The 22,705-nt window shown below is 45.6% G+C and overlaps 1 protein-coding gene across 3 annotated transcripts in view; it reads right to left on the minus strand.

Annotated features, from left to right (window-relative positions):
* Nucleotides 1-22,705, minus strand: part of C6H10orf143 (chromosome 6 C10orf143 homolog) — an 84,266-nt gene that overhangs the window by 8,107 nt on the left and 53,454 nt on the right. For 2 of the 3 annotated variants that reach the window (XM_069239733.1, XM_069239732.1), the window contains one exon: nt 21,225-22,173. The exons of the other annotated variant lie outside the window; for it this stretch is intronic. In XM_069239733.1, coding sequence (XP_069095834.1) covers nt 22,000-22,173 — 174 coding nt within the window. In that variant the 3' untranslated portion in view covers nt 21,225-21,999. Of the gene's footprint in view, nt 1-21,224; nt 22,174-22,705 lie in introns of those variants that run through there. 3 annotated transcript variants of the gene reach the window in all.

Genomic DNA, 22,705 nt, shown 5'->3' on the forward strand with positions numbered 1-22,705 from the left:
CACCCTAGAGTGGAAGCATCCGTTATGACCGTGGCCACTGGTGGCGACTGTGCGAACAGCTTTCCTTGTGAAAGATTGTTGCTCGCAATCCACCACTTCAAGTCCACAGCAGCATCTCTGGAGATCTTGACAGCACCTTCTAGATCTCCTTTGTGTTGAGACCACTGCCTTCGGAGGCACCACTGAAGAGCCCTCATGTGCCAGCGAGCATGCGTGACCAACAGAATGCATGAGGCAAACAGACCGAGCAGACGAAGGACCTTGAGGACTGGAACTACCGCTCCATTTCGAAACATTGGAACCAATTCCTGAATATCTTGAATCCGCTGAGGCGGAGGAAAGGCTCGACTCAATGTTGTATCCAGTACTGCCCCTATGAACAGGAGGCGCTGAGAGGGCTCCAGGTGAGATTTGGGCTCGTTCACCGAAAAACCCAGGTCGAACAACAACAGAGTCGTTGACTGCAGATGATGCGACACAAGCTCCGGCGACTTTGCTTTGATCAACCAGTCGTCCAAGTAAGGGAATACTGCTATCCCTTTCCTTCTGAGCTCTGCCGCAACCACCGACATCACCTTCGTGAAGACTCGAGGTGCTGAAGTAAGACCAAACGGAAGGACCGCAAACTGATAGTGCTGCGATCCCACCATAAACCGGAGATACTTCCTGTGTGACTTGAGTATCGGGATATGAAAGTAAGCATCCTGCAAGTCGACAGACACCATCCAATCTTCCTTGTTCAACGCCAAAAGCACCTGAGCTAGGGTCAGCATCTTGAACTTTTCCTGTTTGAGGAACCAATTCAAGATCCTCAGGTCCAGGATTGGTCTCAACCGACCATCCTTCTTGGGAATCAGGAAATACATTGAGTAACAACCTCGACCCCTTTCCTGCTCTGGGACCAACTCTACCGCGCCCTTTGAAAGGAGGACTTGCACCTCCTGTTCTATCAACAGGAGGTGTTCTTCTGAACAATAAGATGGGCGGGGCGGGATGAGGGGCGGGAACTCCCGAAAAGGAAGGGTGTAGCCTTTTCCCACAATACTGAGAACCCAAGTGTCCGTTGTAATAGTCTTCCACTTGCGGAGAAAATGCTGTAATCTTCCCCCTACAGGAGAGGAGTGAGCGGGAAATGGTGGAAGCCTAAGGCTGCTTTCCCTGCTGCACCCCTCCAGAGGACGAGGAAGAGGCAGAGTGCTGCTGAGAGGCTCCTCTGGTGCGGGCCCTCCCTCTCCCTCTGAAAGATCTATAGGGATGGGAAGAGGCAGGTTGCTGGAATCTCCCCCGAAAGGAAGAGGAGGAAGAGCCACGCCCAAATCCCCGAAACCTCCTGAAAATCCTGGAAGAGGCAGAGGAAGAAGGAGCTTGGAGTCCTAGCGATTTGGCTGTGGCCCTGCTCTCCTTAAAACATTCCAAGGCCGAACCTGCCTTGGCGCCAAACAGCTTGTCCCCATCAAAAGGGAGATCCAATAGGGTTTACTGCACATCTGCAGAAAACCCCGAATTACGGAGCCTGGGGAAGCTCCGTAAATGATGAGAAAATGTCATCCATAAGAGCATGAATATATCTCCCCAGGATACAAGTTGCGTTGGTGGCCTTCAACGGCAGACTGCAGGACGAAAAGATTTTCTTGGACTGCGCATCCAGTTTCTTCGAGTCCCTGTCCCCAGGCACCGTCGGGAAAGAACCAGGCGCTGATTTGGATGAACAGGAGGCCTGCACCACCAAGCTCTCCGGTGTAGGGTGCCTAGAAAGAAAGCCAGGGTCAGTTGGTGCAGATCGATACCTCCTGGCTACGGCTCTATGAACCGCTGGGGAAGATACTGGTCTCTTCCACACCTCTAGCACCAGATCCAGCAAAGCGTCATGAAACGGCAATAGAGGCTCTGCCGCAGCTGAGGCCGGATGAAGCACCTCTGTCAGAAGGTTCTGTTTTGTCTCTGCCACCGGCAAAGGCAGGTCCAGAAAACTAGCTGCCTTCCGTACCACTGCGTGAAAGGAAGCAGCCTCCTCCGTGTATTCCCCTGGAGACGAAAGATCCCACTCAGGGGAAGTGTCCAGCCCACTGGCTGTATCTAGACCATGCAGTCCATCACCCGAGTCCTCTAGTTCTCCTTCTTCCAGGACTCGTTGGTACTCCTGCTCCTCTAATAAACGGAGAGCACGTCTCCTCGAATGAAGCCTCTGCTCGATACGCGGAGTCGACAAAGCCTCCGCCGAAGCCGAAGATCGGCGCCGATCTTCAGAAGCAACCGACGCCGCGTCCGGCGCCACAGGTAGCTTCGGCGCCGATGAAAGAGCACTTGGAGCGGATGGACCCACCGGAGTCAGGACGAAATCCGGACGACGGAATGGAAATCTCCGGGACCAATCCCTCCGAAGTCACCGGAGCGGCCACCGGCGCCGACACCGGCGCTGAGCCCACGTTCCCAAAAGGGAGAAAGGGCATAAAGGGTGCCGGCCGTAGAGGCGCAGGATCACCCAATGAAAAGGCCAAAGGGCCAGCCGGAGCACCCCCTGGAGCCATCTGTTGGAAGATGGTATACATCGCATTTAGGAATGCGGTACTATCGGCTCCAGGGGTGGGAAAAGCCGGATACTGGGGTGCCTGTATCGAAGGCGACCCCGACGCCGGCCTCGACGTCTGCGACGCCGGAGACAACACCAGAGGCTGCACCACTTCAATCACCGACGCCTGTCCAGGTGAAGTCGGTGACGCCGGAGAGGGCAACAGCGTCGATGGATGCGGCGTGACCGTGGGACTGACCTCCCAAGTCCTCCGGCGCCGATCCGAAGACCTGGAACGAGTCTCCTTGCTTGAATGGCGCCGTGCTTCTCTACGGCGCCGGGAGTCTCGATGACGCCAATGCCTTGGCGAAGAAGACTTCTTATGATGTTTTTCTTTCTTCGACTTCGCCATAAACAACTTCGCCTGACGTTCCTTGAGAGCCTTTGGATTCATGTGCTGGCATGAATCGCAAGTCGAGACGTCGTGGTCGGAGCTTAAACACCAAAGGCAGTCGGAGTGAGGATCCGTAACTGACATCTTGCCCCCACACTCACGACAAGGCTTAAAACCCGACTTTCTCTGCGACATTATTACTGCAGCGAAGGACTACGCAGCAAAAAATACACTGTAACCACGAAAGTAACAGTTGCTCCCTCGAAGATAACCGTTTCGAATGCACGGAAAAAAGGGAACTGACGTCGGCACGTCGTCGAGGACCTCTTATTGCCTGTATGACGTCAGACGGCATCGCGTGGGCTAGAGTGACGTCCTCGTCGACGTGCAGAGACTAGGAAGAAGATTTCTGTCGAATGCTGGCGCCATGGGAGTATTCATTAGGTGAGGAATCCACAGGTAGTTGTATCCATCAGAAATGGAAAGACGTGAATGTGTTGTCTTTTTAAATAGGCTGCTTCTACTGCTAGACATTTTGTGAACACTCTTGGAGTTGTTGTTATGCCGAATGGCAAAACTTTGAAATGGTAATGTTTTCCTGCTATGACAAACCTGAGGTATTTTCTGTGAGCTGGATGGATGGGTAAATGGCAATACGCATCTTTGAGGTCTAAAGCAGTCATGTAATCTTGTTTTTGTAGTAGTGGAATGACATCCTGCAGAGTTACCATGTGAAAATGTTCTGACAGGATGTATAGATTCAGAGGCTTGAGGTCTAGGATAGGCCTTAGAGTGCCATCTTTTTGGGGAATGAGGAAGCATAGTGAGTATACTCCTGTTTCAAATGTGGGACCAATTCTATTGCTTGTTTTAGTAGTAGGGATTGTACCTCCCTGTTGTAACAGAACATTGTGTTCTGGGGGCAATTTGTGTTAACGTAGTGGACTATTGTGTGGAGGTGAAAAAGAAAACTGTGGACAATAAGGAGGAGAAGTAGGGAGAGGTGCTGGTTTCTCCTTTTGTTTTTAAACCTTTGCTGGTGGTTGAGCAGAGTCTAATTCCTCTTGAAAGGCCAGCTTTCTTTTAGTCTTTCATCCATAATGTCCAATATTGGCTGAATCTCAGTGTCCTCATGAGAAGGATTGTTAGATTCTGGCATCGGCTTCGAGATTTGTTTAAGCTTACTCGAAAATCTTTGTTCCTCTGTGTATGAGGCTTTTTTCGGTTCTGAAGTCTGAATCTTTTTCGGTCCTGAAAATGAAGTCGGCTGTTTCGGCTCCAAAGCAGGGCGGCAAATCTTTGATTCCGAGGAGTGAGGACGCTTACCGGAGTCCGAGGTGGAACTTTTGACCGATTTGCTCAACTCCAAAGTGGACGGAGGAGTTGACTTTTTCAGCGCCGAACCCGAAGGTCGGTCGCCTACTGTCTTTTTTCGGCACAAACCATGGCCTTCTGGCAGTGGTGTACCCAGGGCCTAAGGTAATTTTTTATGTATGGGCGGAGGGGCAGACGTACTCACATGCTGGCCAGCCGTGATGGGTTTATCTTCTTCCGATTCTTGCTCGGAGTCGGTACCTCGGATGGAGACTGCTGTCTGCGCCTGCTCTTCTTCCATGACGTCGAGATGTTCTATACTTTGACGCCATTTCTAATCTTCGGGCTCTACGATCTCTTAATGTATTCTTAGATAGGAATGATAGACAGGCCTTGCAATCTTCTTCTCGATGGTCAGGAGAAAGGCACAAATTACAAACCAGATGTTGGTCTGTATATGAGAACTTATTGTGGCATGAGGGCAGAATCGAAATGGAGTCTGATCCATCAGGCTTCCACGTGGTAGGCCCGAACAGGCCTGAATCAGGCGCACACGCCCATAATGATGAAATTTAGATTCCGACGGTACTATCAGTTTGATGCTAGATGGAAACGATTGAAACAATACCAAAGATTAAAGAGGTTTTCAGATTCAAAATCTTGGAGTGAGAGGAAACACGTCTGAACTCAACAGCGGAAAGAAAACAATCTAACAATGGAGTCAATGCCCATGCACACTGTAACCAAGAGGAGGTGTCACTCGATCCAGTGACTCCAAAAAGACTTCTTTGAAGAAAACCAACTTCTAACACTCGAAGCCCAACACTAGATGTTGGAAGAACTATGCATAGCATGTGTATCTGCAGCTACACATGTCATTGAACATATATTATATATATATATATATATTTTTTTTTGTTTTGCACTTTGGTTCATTATTTCGTTTGGCTCCAGCAACCCACTTGGGGCAAAATGAAAAAATTGCAGGACTACCACAACCAGCATGCACTGCTCACTTGAGAGGCCCACTGGGGCGGACTGGTATTTAAAGAGACTAATCAGGTGCCTGTAATTAGACAAGCTGAAGCCATGCCGGTCTTTTCAGTAAGAAAAAATGCCTGGAACACTTCCAGCACTGGCTGCACCTATGAGGGTGAAACACTTTTATATTTTTCTCTGCTGAAGAAAGGATTGACCTAGAAACACGTGTCCAGAGATGATTTTATAACTTGAGGCCTGGAATAATGAAACTGCTTAAAGAATTCACTGTGAGTTGCTGGCTTTGCTTTTTTTTCCCGTTTATATAACCTGTTGGGAGTGCGCTTTAACATGAGGACAACTTTGTTTTTTGATATTTAACCGGCCTGTCGAGTCGGGAAAGCAGCACCACTGCACATCGTAGCAGGTCTGTGTGACTAAAAATGGATTGTCACATAAGAGCAGTCAGGTTGGGATACTCACAGCAAATCTGACAATTTTACTTTGGATTCGCCTACAAAGGTTTTGCACTTTGGTTCATTATTTCGTTTGGCTCCAGCAACCCACTTGGGGCAAAATGAAAAAATTGCAGGACCACCACAACCAGCATGCACTGCTCACTTGAGAGGCCCACTGGGGCGGACTGGTATTTAAAGAGACTAATCAGGTGCCTGTAATTAGACAAGCTGAAGCCATGCCGGTCATTTCAGTAAGAAAAAATGCCTGGAACACTTCCAGCACTGGCTGCACCTATGAGGGTGAAACACTTTTATATTTTTCTCTGCTGAAGAAAGGATTGACCTAGAAACACGTGTCCAGAGATGATTTTATAACTTAAGGCCTGGAATAATGAAACTGCTTAAAGAATTCACTGTGAGTTGCTGGCTTTGCTTTTTTTTTTCCCGTTTATATAACCTGTTGGGAGTGCGCTTTCACATGAGGACAACTTCGTTTTTTGATATTTAACCGGCCTGTCCAGTCAGGAAAGCAGCACCACTGCACATCGTAGCAGGTCTGTGTGACTAAAAATGGATTTTCACATAAGAGCAGTCAGGTTGGGATACTCACAGCAAATCTGACAATTTTACTTTGGATTCGCCTACAAAGGTTTTGCACTTTGGTTCATTATTTCGTTTGGCTCCAGCAACCCACTTGGGGCAAAATGAAAAAATTGCAGGACCACCACAACCAGCATGCACTGCTCACTTGAGAGGCCCACTGGGGCGGACTGGTATTTAAAGAGACTAATCAGGTGCCTGTAATTAGACAAGCTGAAGCCATGCCGGTCTTTTCAGTAAGAAAAAATGCCTGGAACACTTCCAGCACTGGCTGCACCTATGAGGGTGAAACACTTTTATATTTTTCTCTGCTGAAGAAAGGATTGACCTAGAAACACGTGTCCAGAGATGATTTTATAACTTAAGGCCTGGAATAATGAAACTGCTTAAAGAATTCACTGTGAGTTGCTGGCTTTGCTTTTTTTTTCCCGTTTATATAACCTGTTGGGAGTGCGCTTTCACATGAGGACAACTTTGTTTTTTGATATTTAACCGGCCTGTCCAGTCAGGAAAGCAGCACCACTGCACATCGTAGCAGGTCTGTGTGACTAAAAATGGATTGTCACATAAGAGCAGTCAGGTTGGGATACTCACAGCAAATCTGACAATTTTACTTTGGATTCGCCTACAAAGGTTTTGCACTTTGGTTCATTATTTCGTAGGCAGGTCAATTCACCCTCAACAGGCAGGGAGTGTGTGGACTCTCCCCACAGGCCTTTTCCAGGCCGCTGGTAACCCATTCCTTGGGGCCTTCCATTAAATTAAAACAGGGGGGCATGCATCCCTCCTCCCTAAGCCATTTCCATTTACAAGTCTCGGGACCCCATCTCTGGGGGATGGCTAAGTGACGCGTCCCTGGGTGCCCGGGGAACTGGTGTTCCAAGTTTTCAAGAGCGCAGGTGGGGGGCGGGGTCTTCTGTGCTTCCACCTGGCAGGAGCAGAAAGGTTTCCACCAGGTGAGAGCATGAAACACAGAATTGTTACCACCCAGCTAGAGCAGAAAGAAAAGCTGATCACAACGGGTGGGAGAAATGCTGGCTTCCCGTGCACCCAGGATGGGTGCTGGCAGGGGAGCCAGCGGGGCTGCTGAGGCTTTAATCGTGGCCCCTAACATGAGAAACGCTGTTGGGTGCCCCAGGAGCATTGTTAATTACCTCACTTATTACATCACTCATGACATGTTCTAGGACATCATTGATAACGTCATTGCAAAATCTGGCATCACCGCTGATGACCAGAATGCAAGGTGGGGTGTTATTTACTGTTAATTGAGATAACAATAACAGGTATTTTTGACTGACATTTTCATCCAATTATGACAACCCTTTACCTTTGGCTTTTATCAGTGTGTGTGTGTATGTATATGTATGTGTGTGTATGTATGTATATATATATATATACACACACACACACACACAAAATATAACTTCCATTGAAAAGCTGTTTTTTGTTTTGTTTGATGATCCATCACAAGAGGAGCACAAAAGTATTAAACACAATGAACACTGGCAAATACGTAATGTGTAACTGCAGATTATCACTCTAGAGTATTGTACTTTGTAAGTTAAGCAACTAGGAAACGGAGTGAGCACCTACCCAAGCAAGAGGAATCTGGCTACACAACTGTAGGAAGCTGGCTCTGTATATACTATATGAAAATGAGAGCTGGTGTGCACAGAGTCCAGGGGTTCCCCAAGAGCTTGACAGAGGCAATAATAAATAATACTAATGCTCTATTTCTGGTGGTGTGGTCGAGCAGTTAGGCTTATCAAAGGATAGTGTTAAGCATTTGTTACACACACACGCACACACACACAATGACTTAACTCCAGACCAATAGGTCTTTATATAGAAAAATATTATTTTGTTAATTTATTTTAGAACCACAAGACTCAGTTCAGAAATAATTACTGTTGCAGGTAAATACTCAACACAGATAACATGTAACTTTGTTTTACTTTAGCAAAGAAAACAGTTTTTAAGTAAACAGAGAATATCTATTTCAAAAGGGGACACAGTGCATTTTTCAGAACAGGTCCTGGGGGAAGAAAATAAAGTAGAGGTTTAGAGGTAAGTACACAACTTATCGTTCCCGTCTCTGGGTTATAGGTACTCCACCATTGGGGGTTGAAGTCAACCCCAAACGCCCACTGTAGGAAGTTGGCCCTCTTTATACTATCTCAAAATGAGAGAGAGTGTGCACAGAGTCCAAGGGTTCCCCTTAGAGGTTGATAGTGGCAAAATTAGATAATACTGATGCTCTAGTTAGTGGTAGCGTGGTCGAGCAGTAGGCTTATCAGAGGGTAGTGTTAAGCATTTGTTGTACACACAGAGGCAATAAATGAGAACACACACTCAAAGACTTAACTCCAGGCCAATAGGTTTTTATATAGAAAAATATGATTTTCTTAATTTATTTTAGAACCACAAGATTTAGAATTACGTAAATTGTAAGGTACTTGGCATAGATAAATATTGAACTTTGAATTAAAACAGTAATGTACACAGTTTTGGCAAAAATGGCAATAAGCTATTTTATAAGTGGACACTGAAAAAAATCAACAGTTCCTGGGGGAGGTAAGTATCTGTTAGTTTTTCAGGTAAGTAAAGCACTTACAAGTTCAGTCTCTGGGGCACAGGCAGCCCACCGTTGGGGATTCAAGCCAACCCCAAACACCCAGCACCAGCAACACAGGGCCGGTCAGGTGCAGAGGTCAAAGTAGGGCCCAAACAGCATAGGCGCCTATGGAAACAGGGGGTACTCCGGTTCCAGTCTGTTGGCAGGTAAGTACCTGCGTCCTCGGGGAGCAGACCAGGGGGTGTTTGTAGAGCACAGGGGGGGATCACAAACAGGCACACAAAATACACCCTCAGCAGCACAGGGGCGGCCGGGTGCAGTGTGTGAAGTAGGTGCCGGGTTTTAGGTAGAAATCAATGGAGGGACCCAGGGGTCACTCTGGCGATGCAGGCAGGGTACAGTGGGGCTTCTCGGGTCAGCCACAGATTGGGAAAGGATGAGGGCCGCCTGCTGGTCACTCCTGCACCGGTAATTTGTTTCTCTCGGGCCTGGGGCTGCGGGTGCAGTGCTTCTTCCAGGTGTCGGGTTCTTTGTTACCGGGCAGTCGCGGTCAGGGGGATTCTCTCTGCAGGCATCGGTGTGAGGCTGCAGGGATGTCGTCTTAGGGTGTCCACGTTGTAGGAGTCACCTGGGGGTCCCCTCTGCAGTGTTGGTTCTCCTGGACACAAGCCGAGGGCGTCGGGTGTAGAGTGGTTAGGACTCATGTTTCTGGAGCGAGGTGGGAGTCCTTTAGAAGAGGTTTCCTCTTCTGTTAGTCTTTGGACAGGGCTGCTGTCCACATTAGTTCTTGATCCTGTGTGATGCAGGCAGTCCTCTGGAGATTTTTCAGAGGTTGCTGGACCTGCAGGACGTGTCACCTTTCTTCTGCAGGTTCTTTGAAGCAGGAGACAGGCCGGTAGGGCTGGGGCCAGGTCAGTTGTTGTCTCCTTTCCTTCTCTCCTGGGGCTTCAGCTAAGCAGTCCTTCTTCTTCTTGTGAGGTGATCAGGAATATGATTATCTGGGTTCAGGGACACCCCTAAATACTAAATGTAGGGTTGTGTTAGGGTCAGGGGGCAGTAGCCAATGGCTCCTGTCCATGAGGGTGGCTACACCCTTCTTGTGCCCACTCCCTTTGGCAAGGGGGGCATATCCTTAACCCTATTGGTCCTAATCATCCAAAGCCAGATGGAGGATTTCTCAAGGAGGAGGTCCCTTCAGCTCTGGTCACCTTAGGGATGGACCTGGCTGGAGGGGTGACTCCTCCTTGTTTTTCTCATTATCCCTCAGGACTTGCCGCCAAAAGTGGGGGCTCCTTCGGGGGGGTGGTGGGCATCTCCACTGGCTGGAGTGCCCTGGGAGGCATTGTAACAGCAGGCCTAAGCCTTTGAGGCTCACCGCCAGGTGTTACAGGTCCTGCAGGGGGGAGGTGTGAAGCACCTCCACCCAGTGCAGGCTTTGTTTCTGGCCCCAGAGAGCACAAAGGCTCTCACCCTAGGAGGTCAGAAATTAGTCTCTCAGTAGTAGGCTGGCACAGACCAGTCAGTCCTGCACTGAAGAATTGAGTAAAATATAGGGGGCATTTCTAAGATGCCCTCTGTGTGTATTTTTTAATAAATCCAACACTGGCATCAGTGTGGGTTTATTATTCTGAGAAGTTTGATACCAAACATCCCAGTATTTAGTGTATCCATTATGGAACTGTGGAGTTCGTTTTGAAAAACTCCCAGACCATATACTTAATATGGCCACACTGTACTTACGATGTCTAAGAATGGACTTAGACACTGTAGGGGCATATTACTCATGCAGCTATGCCCTCACCTGTGGTATAGTGCACCCTGCCTCAGGGCTTTAAGGTCTGATAGAGTGGTGACTTACCTATCCTACAGGCAGTGTTTTGTGTGCATGGCACCCTTAGGGGGATGCCATGTCGACTTTGCCTTTTTCTCCCCACCAACACACTATCTGCAATGGCAGTGTGCATGTGTTAGGTGAGGGGTCCCTTTGGGTGGTACAACACATGCTGCAGCCCTTAGGGACCTTCCCTGGTCACAGGGCCCTTGGTACCACTGTTACCTTTTACAAGGGACTTATCTGTGTGCCAGGGGTGTGCCAATTGTGGAAACAATGGTAATTTTTTTGTAAAAGAACACTGGTGCTGGGGCCTGCTTAGCAGGGTCCCAGCACACTCTGTCAAGTCAGCATCAATATCAGGCAAAAAGAGGGGGTGGGGAGGTGGAGGGTAACTGCAACAAGGGTCATTTTCCTACAACAACTGAATTACAATGATGGCTATGTCTCCATGGCAATCGCTTCTGCTCCCACAAATGCTCCTGACTACTATGGAAACAGGTCTTGCTTCCAGAGAGAACAGAGCACATAAACAGATTTAAAAAAAATCTGAGAATACAAGGTTACAGGAGAGAAGTGCTGTTCTACTAGTGCTTTACAGTGCACCTTAGTTACCCGTGACATCCAGCTTGGCCTTGATTGTGATCCTTAAGTCCAAACGTTTTACTCAAAGAATCCCTAGCAGGACTACTGTTGTTTCTGAAATAACTTCCCTACTTTTTATATACTCTGTAGTAGACACTAAAACAGCTTCCACAGGTCAACCAAATTTGTAAAGCTGGCAGCAGGTTTAATAAAGGGGGAAATCATCTGCCAGTCTGTCAGCAGAACCTTTTACCTCATGTGGCGACTTCCCTTTTTCCACTCCCTCAGCGACATATTCAACAATTGTATGAAGGCAGCAACGGGTGAACAGTGAGCTACAAAAGGCACTGTCACCATCCGTCAGAACACAAAGTTGAAATCCCGCCAAGGCAAACGCAGCCTTCCATGCAAGTCGATATATTATGTAAAAAATAGCAGTAATAGCAATTTCTGATATTTGCAACCTACAGAAGCAGTCTATAAAGATGAAGGACCTGATTTAATGTTTAACTGATGGTACATTCTGTCAGGGTGGATGGGGGTTTAATGTGAGTGGGTGTGTGTGGTTTTGTTTGTCTCTCAATGGCAGGTTTTTCCTGGCAGTAACGGAGAGGGAAAAAAAAAGCAAAGCAAAAAAAAAAAGCATATCCACACTAAATAGGGTTGTTGGTCCAATGTGTTTTCTCCAGTAGCCTATCCACCAGCCGAGAATGTTTAACGTTGACAGAGACAACAGGGTCTGTCGACAAAAAACTTAAGGCAATTATGACTCTAAATGATGGCGGACCAAGGGTTTAACGGACAATGTACTCCATCAAGTTTGCGACAAGGTACACTGTCCATCAAACTCAGAATAGGTTTAGAAGTTATTTTAACTGCAATGTGTGAAAGGTAATGCACAATGAGCACATAAAAGTGGTATAAAGATATTGGACTGCCCCACTGTTCAAGTTAAAAGCCCTATTGAAAAAGTCCCTTTCAAAGTTAGCACAGTTGTGCACATTTTTTGCAGTTCTGAAGCTGCCAACTGAGGTGTCTTTGAAAGTGTCTTTTTCACGAATGCTGCAAATTACTCAAATTTACGCAAAGTTGTTCCTTAGTCTGGGTTCATGATTCTGGATGTGGTGGAAATGCCTGTACATAGACAGTTGTTCATATCTACAGATTGGGGTATCTTACAAGCTGAATCTCAGAAAGATTTACTGCGTTTATGCTCTTGGCGTTCCGTACCCAAACCATTTCTGTGGTATACTAGGGACTTATAAGTCAACTTTTGCCAATTGGGGGTAGCCAAGTCAACATACATTTTGTGATGGGTAGGAACACTGGTACCGAGGTCTGGTTGGCAGGCCCCCTTCCCTTTCTTTTACTTCCCAAGCTCTTTCCCTCCCACCCTTGCCATTCTTTGGCCACCCCCATACTTTGTATTGTTACAGCAGATAGGCAGTAGTGTCTGGAAATATGTCTGTTTAAGCATCATGCCGTCCCAAAGGATGTTGAAGCACCTGACAACTCCTTCCTCACACAAAAAACACAGATATATAGTTTTGTGTCGGGCACGGATGTCATTACAAGCTGATGCTGGTGCACACTAAGCAGTTGCTGGCTGAAAGCACTAAGTACCAGTTAACAGTTATCGGGCACTTAATGGTCACAAGAACGAAGCATAGATGTGGTCAATAAAACACCTATTAGTTTTGGTGATTATTATTAGGCGTACACATAGTTTGACTAGGCGCTTTATTGCTCCAAAGTATTTTATTAGTTGCATTGTATTATTGTGATAATATGGAAACAATAAACATAATTAAGACATATGGCCTTAAACCAGAAATGTCATTAGTAATGGTAGTTGGTGTGGCACTCTATCTTACACTGCAGGTAATCATGTGAAGAAATGAATTATGTAATAACGAAATCCCTAATGGTTTGGAAGAGGGGTGACAGCAGGCAATTGGGGACAGGTAGAAGGATACAAATGGCACTATAAGTGCCGATCCGTCATAGATTAGGAGGCTGGCTCAGTGATCTGAATGAACGGGATGACTAGATTCAGATGTATTAGGGCAACAACAATGGGATTCCCAGCAAGGGAGACTCACTGTTCCATGTACATCAGAAAACTGAGTATAAGTAACATCCATTAATGACACAACTGGGTACAAAGGAAAAGTGTTTCTGATTATATGCTTTCTCTCCCTTCCCCCTGTTCCCTAGATCTTCAGCAAATCGAAGAGGGGACCAGATAGCTTCAGTGTGGCTGAGACATTATTGCTCCACAATACTCAAGGTGTGTTCCTGTCTACAATTACCCTCCTGATCTGCCTGGCTCTTCTGCTGAAGCAACAAGTCCATGTTCTTCATCACAACTCTATGTTTTTGAAACTCTCAGTCTGGAAAAAGAAGGGAAGGGACACGCGAGACAGGATAACATGGGGTGGGGGTGTTGTGACGTTGGCTTAACATCTTACACACTACACAGTTAATATGTTCCAGTGCTCTTAAACAGCTGTTTCACGTTTGCTTCTATTTAACAACGTTAAGACTGACGGTTTGTCCCCAATTACCGGATTGCTGCTTCATTTATTAAGGAACGACACAGTCTTTTTCAAAAGGGATTTTGTATAGCAGTAGGACACTGCCTGAAAAGGTAGTTTGCTGACTCTATTGAAGTGTTAATACACATTGCACACACCTTTCTCAATTCGATTATGTGTCAAAGTAAATTAACATTGTACCTGCCTTCTTAATTGAAATATAAAATCAACTTTTTAGGGCATACCAATATGAATTTATTATCATCCACCCCATGTTTATGGGTTATACATATACCAATAACAGAGCCCTGAGCAGAATTATATTTTGCTGTCACCAGGTGCGTTTGAATGTTTACGCCCAAAGCCTGCGGTTATTGCTGTGCGTCATGTGAAAATGGCGCATGTGTACTTGTTCTAGTTTGTTTGAAGAAAGTGATGCTTTTTCCACAGAAAACATTACTGCACTTTTCCATGTTTGTAACATACTGGGTAGGTGGTTTGCATAGACTGCCCTGGTCTGTGCAAACAGCGTGATTCTTGCTAATTTGTTCTTTGTGCCTGTATGTGTACTTTTACCTTTAATAACATTTTGGGCCAGATCTACAAGAAAGTGGTGCATCAGTCCTGGTGCGCCTCTTTTCTTGTGCCATCCCTGTCCAACATAATGACACCATGTTTGCTTCATATTTACAATACGGCACACCGTTGCGCTCGTTTCCATAATAGCGTCATCATTTATGATGCTATTGTTACGTTTTGCTGGATTAGCACCATAAATTAGGACGCTAGTGCAGCAAAGCACTAGGGAGGCCCATAGGTTTCTATGGGCCCATCACTTTAACGCCTGTGTCGAGCAAGCATTAAAAATGACAGAAAAAAAATGTTGTAGTGAAATCTTGATTTCACTGCAACATTTTTTGCTGCCTCCCTGTGTGGGAACCCCCCCTCCCTGCACATATTATACCTGGCGTAGGTATAATGTGGGAAAAGGGCTTTGTAAATATGGTGCGGGGAAATGGCTTCCTTAACGCCACATTAGCATCCTCTGATTTGTCGTCAGTAATTCTTCAGTTTGACGTCTTCCAAAGTTTCAAATATAGGATTTATTCTAATAAAGAAGAAAGGACACAGCATGTGGTGATTTCTTACTTGAAATGTTTGTCTTGCTATGTTTTCCCTTCATATACCTTGAGTGTGAATTGGAAAAGCACTACTACAAATCAGCTCTGTCTTTATTAGTTATAAAGTGTGTACTGGAGTCACATAAAACTCTTTAACTTGCTTGAATTATTTGATAATATTAAGACAAACATGTCAATATGCTTGCCATATTGGTTTGTGAGAACATAAGATATATCAGAGGACACAGAAAAATGACAGTGTCTCAATACAACATGGCAATTTGACATACAACATTCACATAACTGACAAACTGGACACCATGTGTATAAGGAGACCTAGTATTAGGTAAGTACACTAAGAGCAACCAAAACATTTATGAGTTAGGATTTTCCATCAGACCTGGTTATTTGTCCATTTGTGCACATCTTTAAGCCAACCATTTTCTCTGGGTGCCCTAGGCACCATCGAGAAGATCACAACACGCCTCCTAGAGAGCAGATGAGTAAGTTGCAAAAAACACTTCTTCGTTTTGATTTAGATCTCTTAGAGCTGGTACCAAGTAGGCAGACCTCAGATGCATATATGAATGTCCATTCTAAACCATCCCTTATTGCAGTATTAACCTGTTGGGTGCGGGCGTCGGCACACACCCTCCCTGGTGCGGGTCACGACCAGTGGCCGACACCAGGAAGGGTATTAATAAATCCTCGGGTGCATTGCACCCGAGGCTTTTTTTTTTTTTTTTTAAAACCTTCCCCCGGGAGACACGGAAGCTTCCGTGTCTCCACCCCGCCCCCCACCCGCCCCTTTGTGACTGTTTTCCCCATCAAAGCAGGAAGCAGCCTTGCGGCCGCTTCCTGCTTTGATGGGTAAAACGGCCTTTCCCACGTTCGGGAAGGCCTCGTAAGAAAGGGGAGAGTCTCCCCTTTCTTACGAGGCCTTCCTGAAAGTGTTTCCTGGCCCCCGGTCGCGATCGGGGGCCAGGAAACACTTTCAGGTTTCCTGGCCCCCCGATCGCAGCACAGCTGCGATCGGGGGGCCAGGAAACACCACTAGACGCCAGGGATTTCACTTTGGGGGGGCGGCCCCCTCAGAAAACGGGCCGCCCCCCCCCGGCATAATTGTTATTTTAAAAAAAAAGGTAGGTGCGCCCTGGGGGTGGGGGGGGGGGGGGGGCGATCGCGCCCCCCCCCCCCAGGGGATATATATATATTTTTTTTAAATAAATAAATAAAATAAAATGACAGGGGGTCGCCCGTGGGCAGGGTGACCCCCTGTGGGGGCAATATTTTTTTTTAGATGTTGTAGGGTTTCCCTGGGGGCCATTTTGGCCCCCAAGGAAACCATACAACAACTAAAAAAAATATATATATATATAGATCTATATATATCTATGTAGAGATATATATATATATCTAGGTACATGGATATATCTATATATATATATATATATAGGTAGATCTATATCAATCAGAGAGATTTATAAAGCGGGCTACTCACCCGTGAGGGTCTCAAGGCGCTGGGGGGGCGGGGGAGGGAAAGGAGCTGGGAGGTTCACTGTTAGAAAAGCCAGGTTTTGAGGCTCTTCCTAAAAAGAAGTAGGCTTTGGGTCTTGCGAAGGTGGGTTGTGAGGGCGTTCCAGGTTTTGGGTGCAAGGTAGGAGAAGGATCTGCCCCCGGTGGTGGTGTGTTTGATGCGGGGGACAGAGGCGAGAGAGAGGTCAGCTGAGCGGACGTTTTGTGTGGGGGTGTGGAAGGTGACTCTCGTTGAGGTAGGCAGGGCCTGTGTTGTGGAGTGATTTGTGTGAGAGGATGAGGATCTTGAAGGTGATCCTTTTGTCAATGGGGAGCCAGTGAAGGGATTTGAGGTGTGGAGAGATGTGTTCGTGTCGGCGGAGGTCGAGGATGAGTCGTGCTGCTGAGTTCTGGATGCGTGTAGTTTGCGCTTGAGTTTTAGAGTGGTGCCAGCGTAGAGGGCATTTCCGTAATCAAGCCTGCTGCTGAGGAGTGTGTGAGTGACAGTTTTTCTGGTCTCTGTGGGGATCCATTTGAATGTTTTTCAGTATACGGAGTGTGTTGAAGCATGAGGAGGTGAGAGCGTTGATTTGTTGGGTCATCGAGAGGGAGGAGTCTAGGATGATGCTGAGGTTGCGTGCGTGGTTGGCGGGGGTGGGTGCAGGGCCTAACGTGGTGGTCCACCATGAGGGGTCCAAGGTGTTTTTGTGTGGGCCAAAGAGGATTATTTCGGTTTTGCTTGAGTTGAGTTTCAGGTGGTTGGCTGTCATATATATATCACTTTGTCAATATGTGTGTGGTTTCCCTGGGGGGAAAAGGGTCCGACTTGTTTAGTGGCAGTTTTAGTGCCATAAAGAAGCGCAGAAGGTTTATATGCCTACTGCAAAGAGCAAATCTGTATTTTATGTAAATAGCCGAGTACATTAGTAAAGTCTATGGAGAGATAAAGGGCACTTTTGCTGGGTGGTAATGAGGGAATCCGAGGAGGAGGGAGTGGGAGCACCAATAATGATTGTTGGACTGGGCGCAGGAGGTGCTAAAGACTGTGACGAATGGTATTTGACAAGGTGTTTTTTGAGTGTCTTGAAAGTACGTGCTGATTGAGGGAAGAAGCGCAGGTAAGGTGGCCTCTATTGTTGCACGTATCTCACACACCATCGATTTTGTGACTGTCTACGTAGGCTAGTGTTTTAGAGCAACAGTTTAGCCAATAGCAGAGATGGCATCTTGATGGATGACTGCTGCCTGCACTCGGGTTATAGAGGACCGCTCTGACATAGGATCAGAGACTGAGACATCAGATACTGAGACAGCATCTGAGGGATAGGACAATGGCGCAGACTCTGGGAGTGATTTTTCAGTCAGAGGAGTCCCATTCGATAACTCCTCTTCCAGTACATTATGAGGGAGGTGATGAGGACAGTCCTGCTGTCCCTTCGCAAGCTGTTTGTGCAACTGGGTAATAGTGGGTTAGGCCAACCCAGAGAGCAGGTGAATGCGGCGGCAAGCAGAGAGAGAGTGCTCTCTTGGTAGCTCCCCAATTTAGTTCAGCCCCAAATTCCACCACCCAAATCATATTGTGGAGACATCAAAATTATCTATGGCAAAACAAACTGGTTTTGTAAGGCAGGCACCTGTGTTTTTGGTCCTGGATTCGGCGGTCATATAGAGAAACACACTAAACCCAAACATTTCTGAAAACTAGACATTCGGGGGAGTCCACAGAGGTGTGACTTGTGTGGATTACCCAGAATACCCTGCAAAGCTGAAATGTTGAAAAAAAAACTTAATTTTTCTCGCATTTCTGTCACACAAACTACAGGAATATGCTGGGATCCACAACATTCCTACCACCCAGTGACTCCTCACCTGTCCTGATAAAAACACTACCCCACTTGAGTGCCTACACCTAGTGCCTGTGTCAGGAATGGATCACCCCAGGGTCAACAGCTGCCTCATGTAAGGACCAACATTGACCGTTGTGTGATCAATTCCTGTCGCAGGCACCAGGCCTCACCACACAAGTGAGGTATCATATTTATCGGGAGACTTGGGGGAACGCTGGGTGGAAGGAAATTTGTGGCTCCTCTCAGATTCCAGAACTTTCTGTCACCGAAATGTGAGGAAAACGTGTTATTTTAGCCACATTTTGAGGTTTGCAAAGGATTCTGGGTAACAGAACCTGGTCCGAGCCCCACAAGTCACCTCATCTTGGATTCCCCTGGGTTTCTAGTTTTCAAAAATGTGCTGGTTTGCTAGGTTTCCCCAGGTGCCGGCTGAGCAAGAGGCCAAAATCCACAGGTAGGCACTTTGGAAAAAACAGCTGAGTTTTCTATAAAAAAAATAGGATGTGTCCATGTTGTGTTTTGGGGCATTTCCTGTCGCGGGCACTAGGCCTACCCACACAAGTGAGGTATCATTTTTATCGGGAGACTTGGGGGAACATAGAATAGCAAAACAAGTGTTATTGCCCCTTATCTTTCTCCACATTTTTTCCTTCCAAATATAAGAGAGTGTGTAAAAAAGACGTCTATTTGAGAAATGCCCTGCAATTCGCATGCTAGTATGGGCACCTCGGAATTCAGCGATGTGCAAATAACCACTGCTCCTCAAAACCTTATCTTGATCACATTTTGGAAATGCAAAGGTTTTCTTGATACCTCTTTTTCACTCTTCATATTTCAGAAAATGAATTGCTGCATACCCAGTATAGAATGAAAACCAACTGCAGGGTGCAGCTCATTTATTGGCTCTGGGTACCTAGGGTTCTTGATGAACCTACAAGCCCTTTATATCCCCGCAACCAGAAGAGTCCAGCAGACAAAACGGTATATTGCTTTCAGAAATCTGACATCGCAGGAAAAAGTTACAGAGTAAAACATAAAGAAAAATGGCTGTTGTTTTCAGCTCAATTACAATATTTTTTTATTTCAGCTGTTATTTTCTGTAAGAAAACCTTGTAGGATCTACACAAATGACCCCTTGCTGAATTCAGAATTTTGTCTAGTTTTCAGAAATGTTTAGCATTCCGGGATCCAGCATTGGTTTCACACCCATTCCTGTCACTAACTGGAAGGAGGCTGAAAGCACCAAATATAGTAAAAATGGGGTATGTCCCAGTAAAATGCCAAATTTGTGTTGAAAAATGTGGTTTTCTGATTCAAGTCTGCCCGTTCCTGAAAGGTGGGAAGATAGTCATTTCAGCACCAGAAACCTTTTTTTCAGGGAAAAAACCACAAGCCTTCTTCGGCAGCCCTTTTTTCCCATTTTTTGGGAAAAAACTAAATTTTCACTGTATTTTGGCTATTTTCTTGGTCTCCTCCAGGGGAAACCACAAACTCTGGGTACCATTAGAATCCCTAGGATGTTGGAAAAAAAGGACGCAAATTTGGCGTGGTTAGCTTATGTGGACGAAAAGTTATGAAGCCCTAAGCGCGAACTAACCCAAATAGCCAAAAAAGGGCTCAGCACTGGGGGGGGGAAAAGGCCCAGCAGCTAAGGGGTTAATAAAAAAATATATATATTTTTTTTTTAAAAGGGCAGCGTGTTGACCCATCATTTTGTAAGCACACATGCATGCATCATGATGCGTGTGTGACGTAGCCATTTATTTTTTATTTTACTCAGATGGCGTAGGGGATCAGCAACAATTTACTGCCTGGCCCTCCCAAAAATGGTTAAAAGTTAAAAATAAAAATATGTAATTAGAGAACAGTACGGGGGGGAAACAACAAAGGAGCGGTGGGCAGGAAGCAACAGGGACTGGATGGAGAGAAAGAAACAGCACATGGGGAAGAGCAACAGTGTGAATGGGGAAACACTCAAGCGAGAGACAGCATCATGGAGCACACAGGGAAGAGAAGCACACAGGCGATCGAGAGAAACAATGGATGAGGGAGGGACAGGAGTGCCAGGAGTGGACAGAAGCACATGAGAGAGACAAATGGAAAAGACATGCACTCTTATGGAGTGCTTAAGCAAAAAGTACTTCCCTAAAAGTGAGCAGTAAAACAAAAGTAAAGAGGGTATGATCAAGGGGAGGGACAACGCAAGTAAGAAGCAGGTAATTGAGAGTGGCAATAAAGCCAACGAGTGTTAAGCAATAGGTTGGCTTTAAGTCATTAAAGCTCGCTGTGCAGTATGGTAGACTTGACCTAAAAAAGCAGCCCCTATGTTCACATTTTGGGAAAGTAGTTTTTGTAAAATCTAATTTGCCTAGGTGGCATATGTTTTATGCACCTCACTGAAGTGGTCAAGTTAGAATTTTACATTGCTCGATACCCGGTGTAACAACAACAGTACATCCCACCAGTTAGTTTCAGTAAACTCAGTTCCACAGCCTAGTTTCCATTTATGCTGCACCAACAGTTGGTGCTTGGGAGTGTTGAACCAGGTAGTTGCATAAAGCTTAGTGATTCCCCTTAATGACTGAATCCTGCAATAAAGTGAAACATATAGGTTCCTGTCCCGTTCTCCATACTTAACTAGTTGTTATGCACATGCCATAGTATTTTATAAACTGTAAGATGTTTACAGTTGAAAAGCCATATCTGCAATTTACCATGAATAAAGCTATCCTTGAGTAAGCCCAAGGTTTATAGTTAAACTGCCTTCTAATTTTCATCTGAACCAACTGCAGGTGCCCCAGCCTTTCTTTACAAATTTTTCTTCAATTGCAGAAATCACATTGAACATTCTAGATATGCACAAAAGTTTACAATTCTACCTTGACAGGACAAACAACTTTAAGACTTGTGGGCTTTATGCCAACAGAAAATGTAAAACATCTATCAGCTTATGTAGCTGAAATAAAACACCAACCAGTTTTATTGCACTTACATGTTACGTAAAAACATAATTCAAACAACATCGCAAAAGTGGAAAAAGTAATGTTATGGTGGCAGGTTTGCAAGTATTTAGCTGTTCTTGGACAGATTTTGGTTTCCACTATCTTTGTATATTTGCTATATTTACAGTCACCAGCCTACAAAATTAAAGGCACCAGGCATGATATTACAATGTATTAGGCATACTATGATGCATTTGGCAGTAATTCTAGTGTCCCCATCAGCCCTGGGTGTAAATGTGAGGGTAGGTGTATCACTCAGTGTGATCAGGTAATCAGCAAAACGACAACCACATAGATCAAAAAGCGCAAACATCTTTTAAACACTCCACCAAAGAGTGTAATGAGATTCCAAGCGCACAGATTACTTACTATTCGAGGGTGGTGAATAGCTGGTCCTACAGTTAAAGTTTCAGTGTCCATTAATGGAACCTCCAGGATCTGTGCCTTAGTGACTGGGGGTGGGGAGGTAGACTTAACAACCACTACCATAAAATAGTTTGAAATAAAGAAATAGTGTATCCCTCTTGAGCTTGATAAGTAACAATACATACACTTATTAGGGGTAGTACAGGAGGACCCAGGGTGATGTAGGCTCAACATAGACATTTTTAATCACCTCCTTGATAGCAAATGTCTTCAGTTCAATTCTGGTATTTTGGGTCTATGGCTTCCATATCGACTCATTTCTCTATTTTAGCACTATGCAGGCTTCAGTTTGTTAGTTCGTGTATCAGGGGTCAACTCCTGTTCCACATCCACGCTGTATTACATCCTCTTCTTCCACTGCAGCAGGGTTTTTGACGGAATGCTTGGGGAAACCCTTCAAGACATGTTCCTGGTCTTGCAGCATTTTGTATTGATGTAATATTCTCCTTGCCTCCTGGAATAAACCCTGCTCCAACTTCTGGAAGCACAATAAGAAGTAGATGACTTGTTCCTTATCGACAAATTTCAATCTTGTACCCAGTAACCTAATGTGGCAAACTAGGCAACTGAGAAGACATTCTGACTTACATGCATACATTTTAGGAATGCTTGCAAGAGGTTGCAACAGAGATTTTAACCACTGAATCAAAACTTGAAATACCAATCTCGTTGCCACTCAAATACTGTTGAGACGTGACAAAATTTGTATTGGTTTTTACATTGGACAATTGTAAAGAAGATCCAGTTTTCCTAACTGCAGACAATATCCCAGTCTTCATGGTGGACCCCGAGAGTACAATTCTATCGGTAATGGTTATGATGAAGGAATTGTGATGGCTTCTCTTTTAACTTTCACATTATCTGGAATAAGTCTGCCTTGTTTCAGATTCGATCCCCCACTTGTTGCAATAGCGAGATAGGCCCTCTGGGTCACATATACATTGCTTGAATACCTGTGCAATTCTCTTTAGAAACCAGGAATGGTTTGAAGAAATTAACTTTATGTACTC

Source organism: Pleurodeles waltl, chromosome 6 (assembly GCF_031143425.1).
Source record: "Pleurodeles waltl isolate 20211129_DDA chromosome 6, aPleWal1.hap1.20221129, whole genome shotgun sequence".
Classification (NCBI taxonomy): Eukaryota; Metazoa; Chordata; class Amphibia; order Caudata; family Salamandridae; genus Pleurodeles; species Pleurodeles waltl.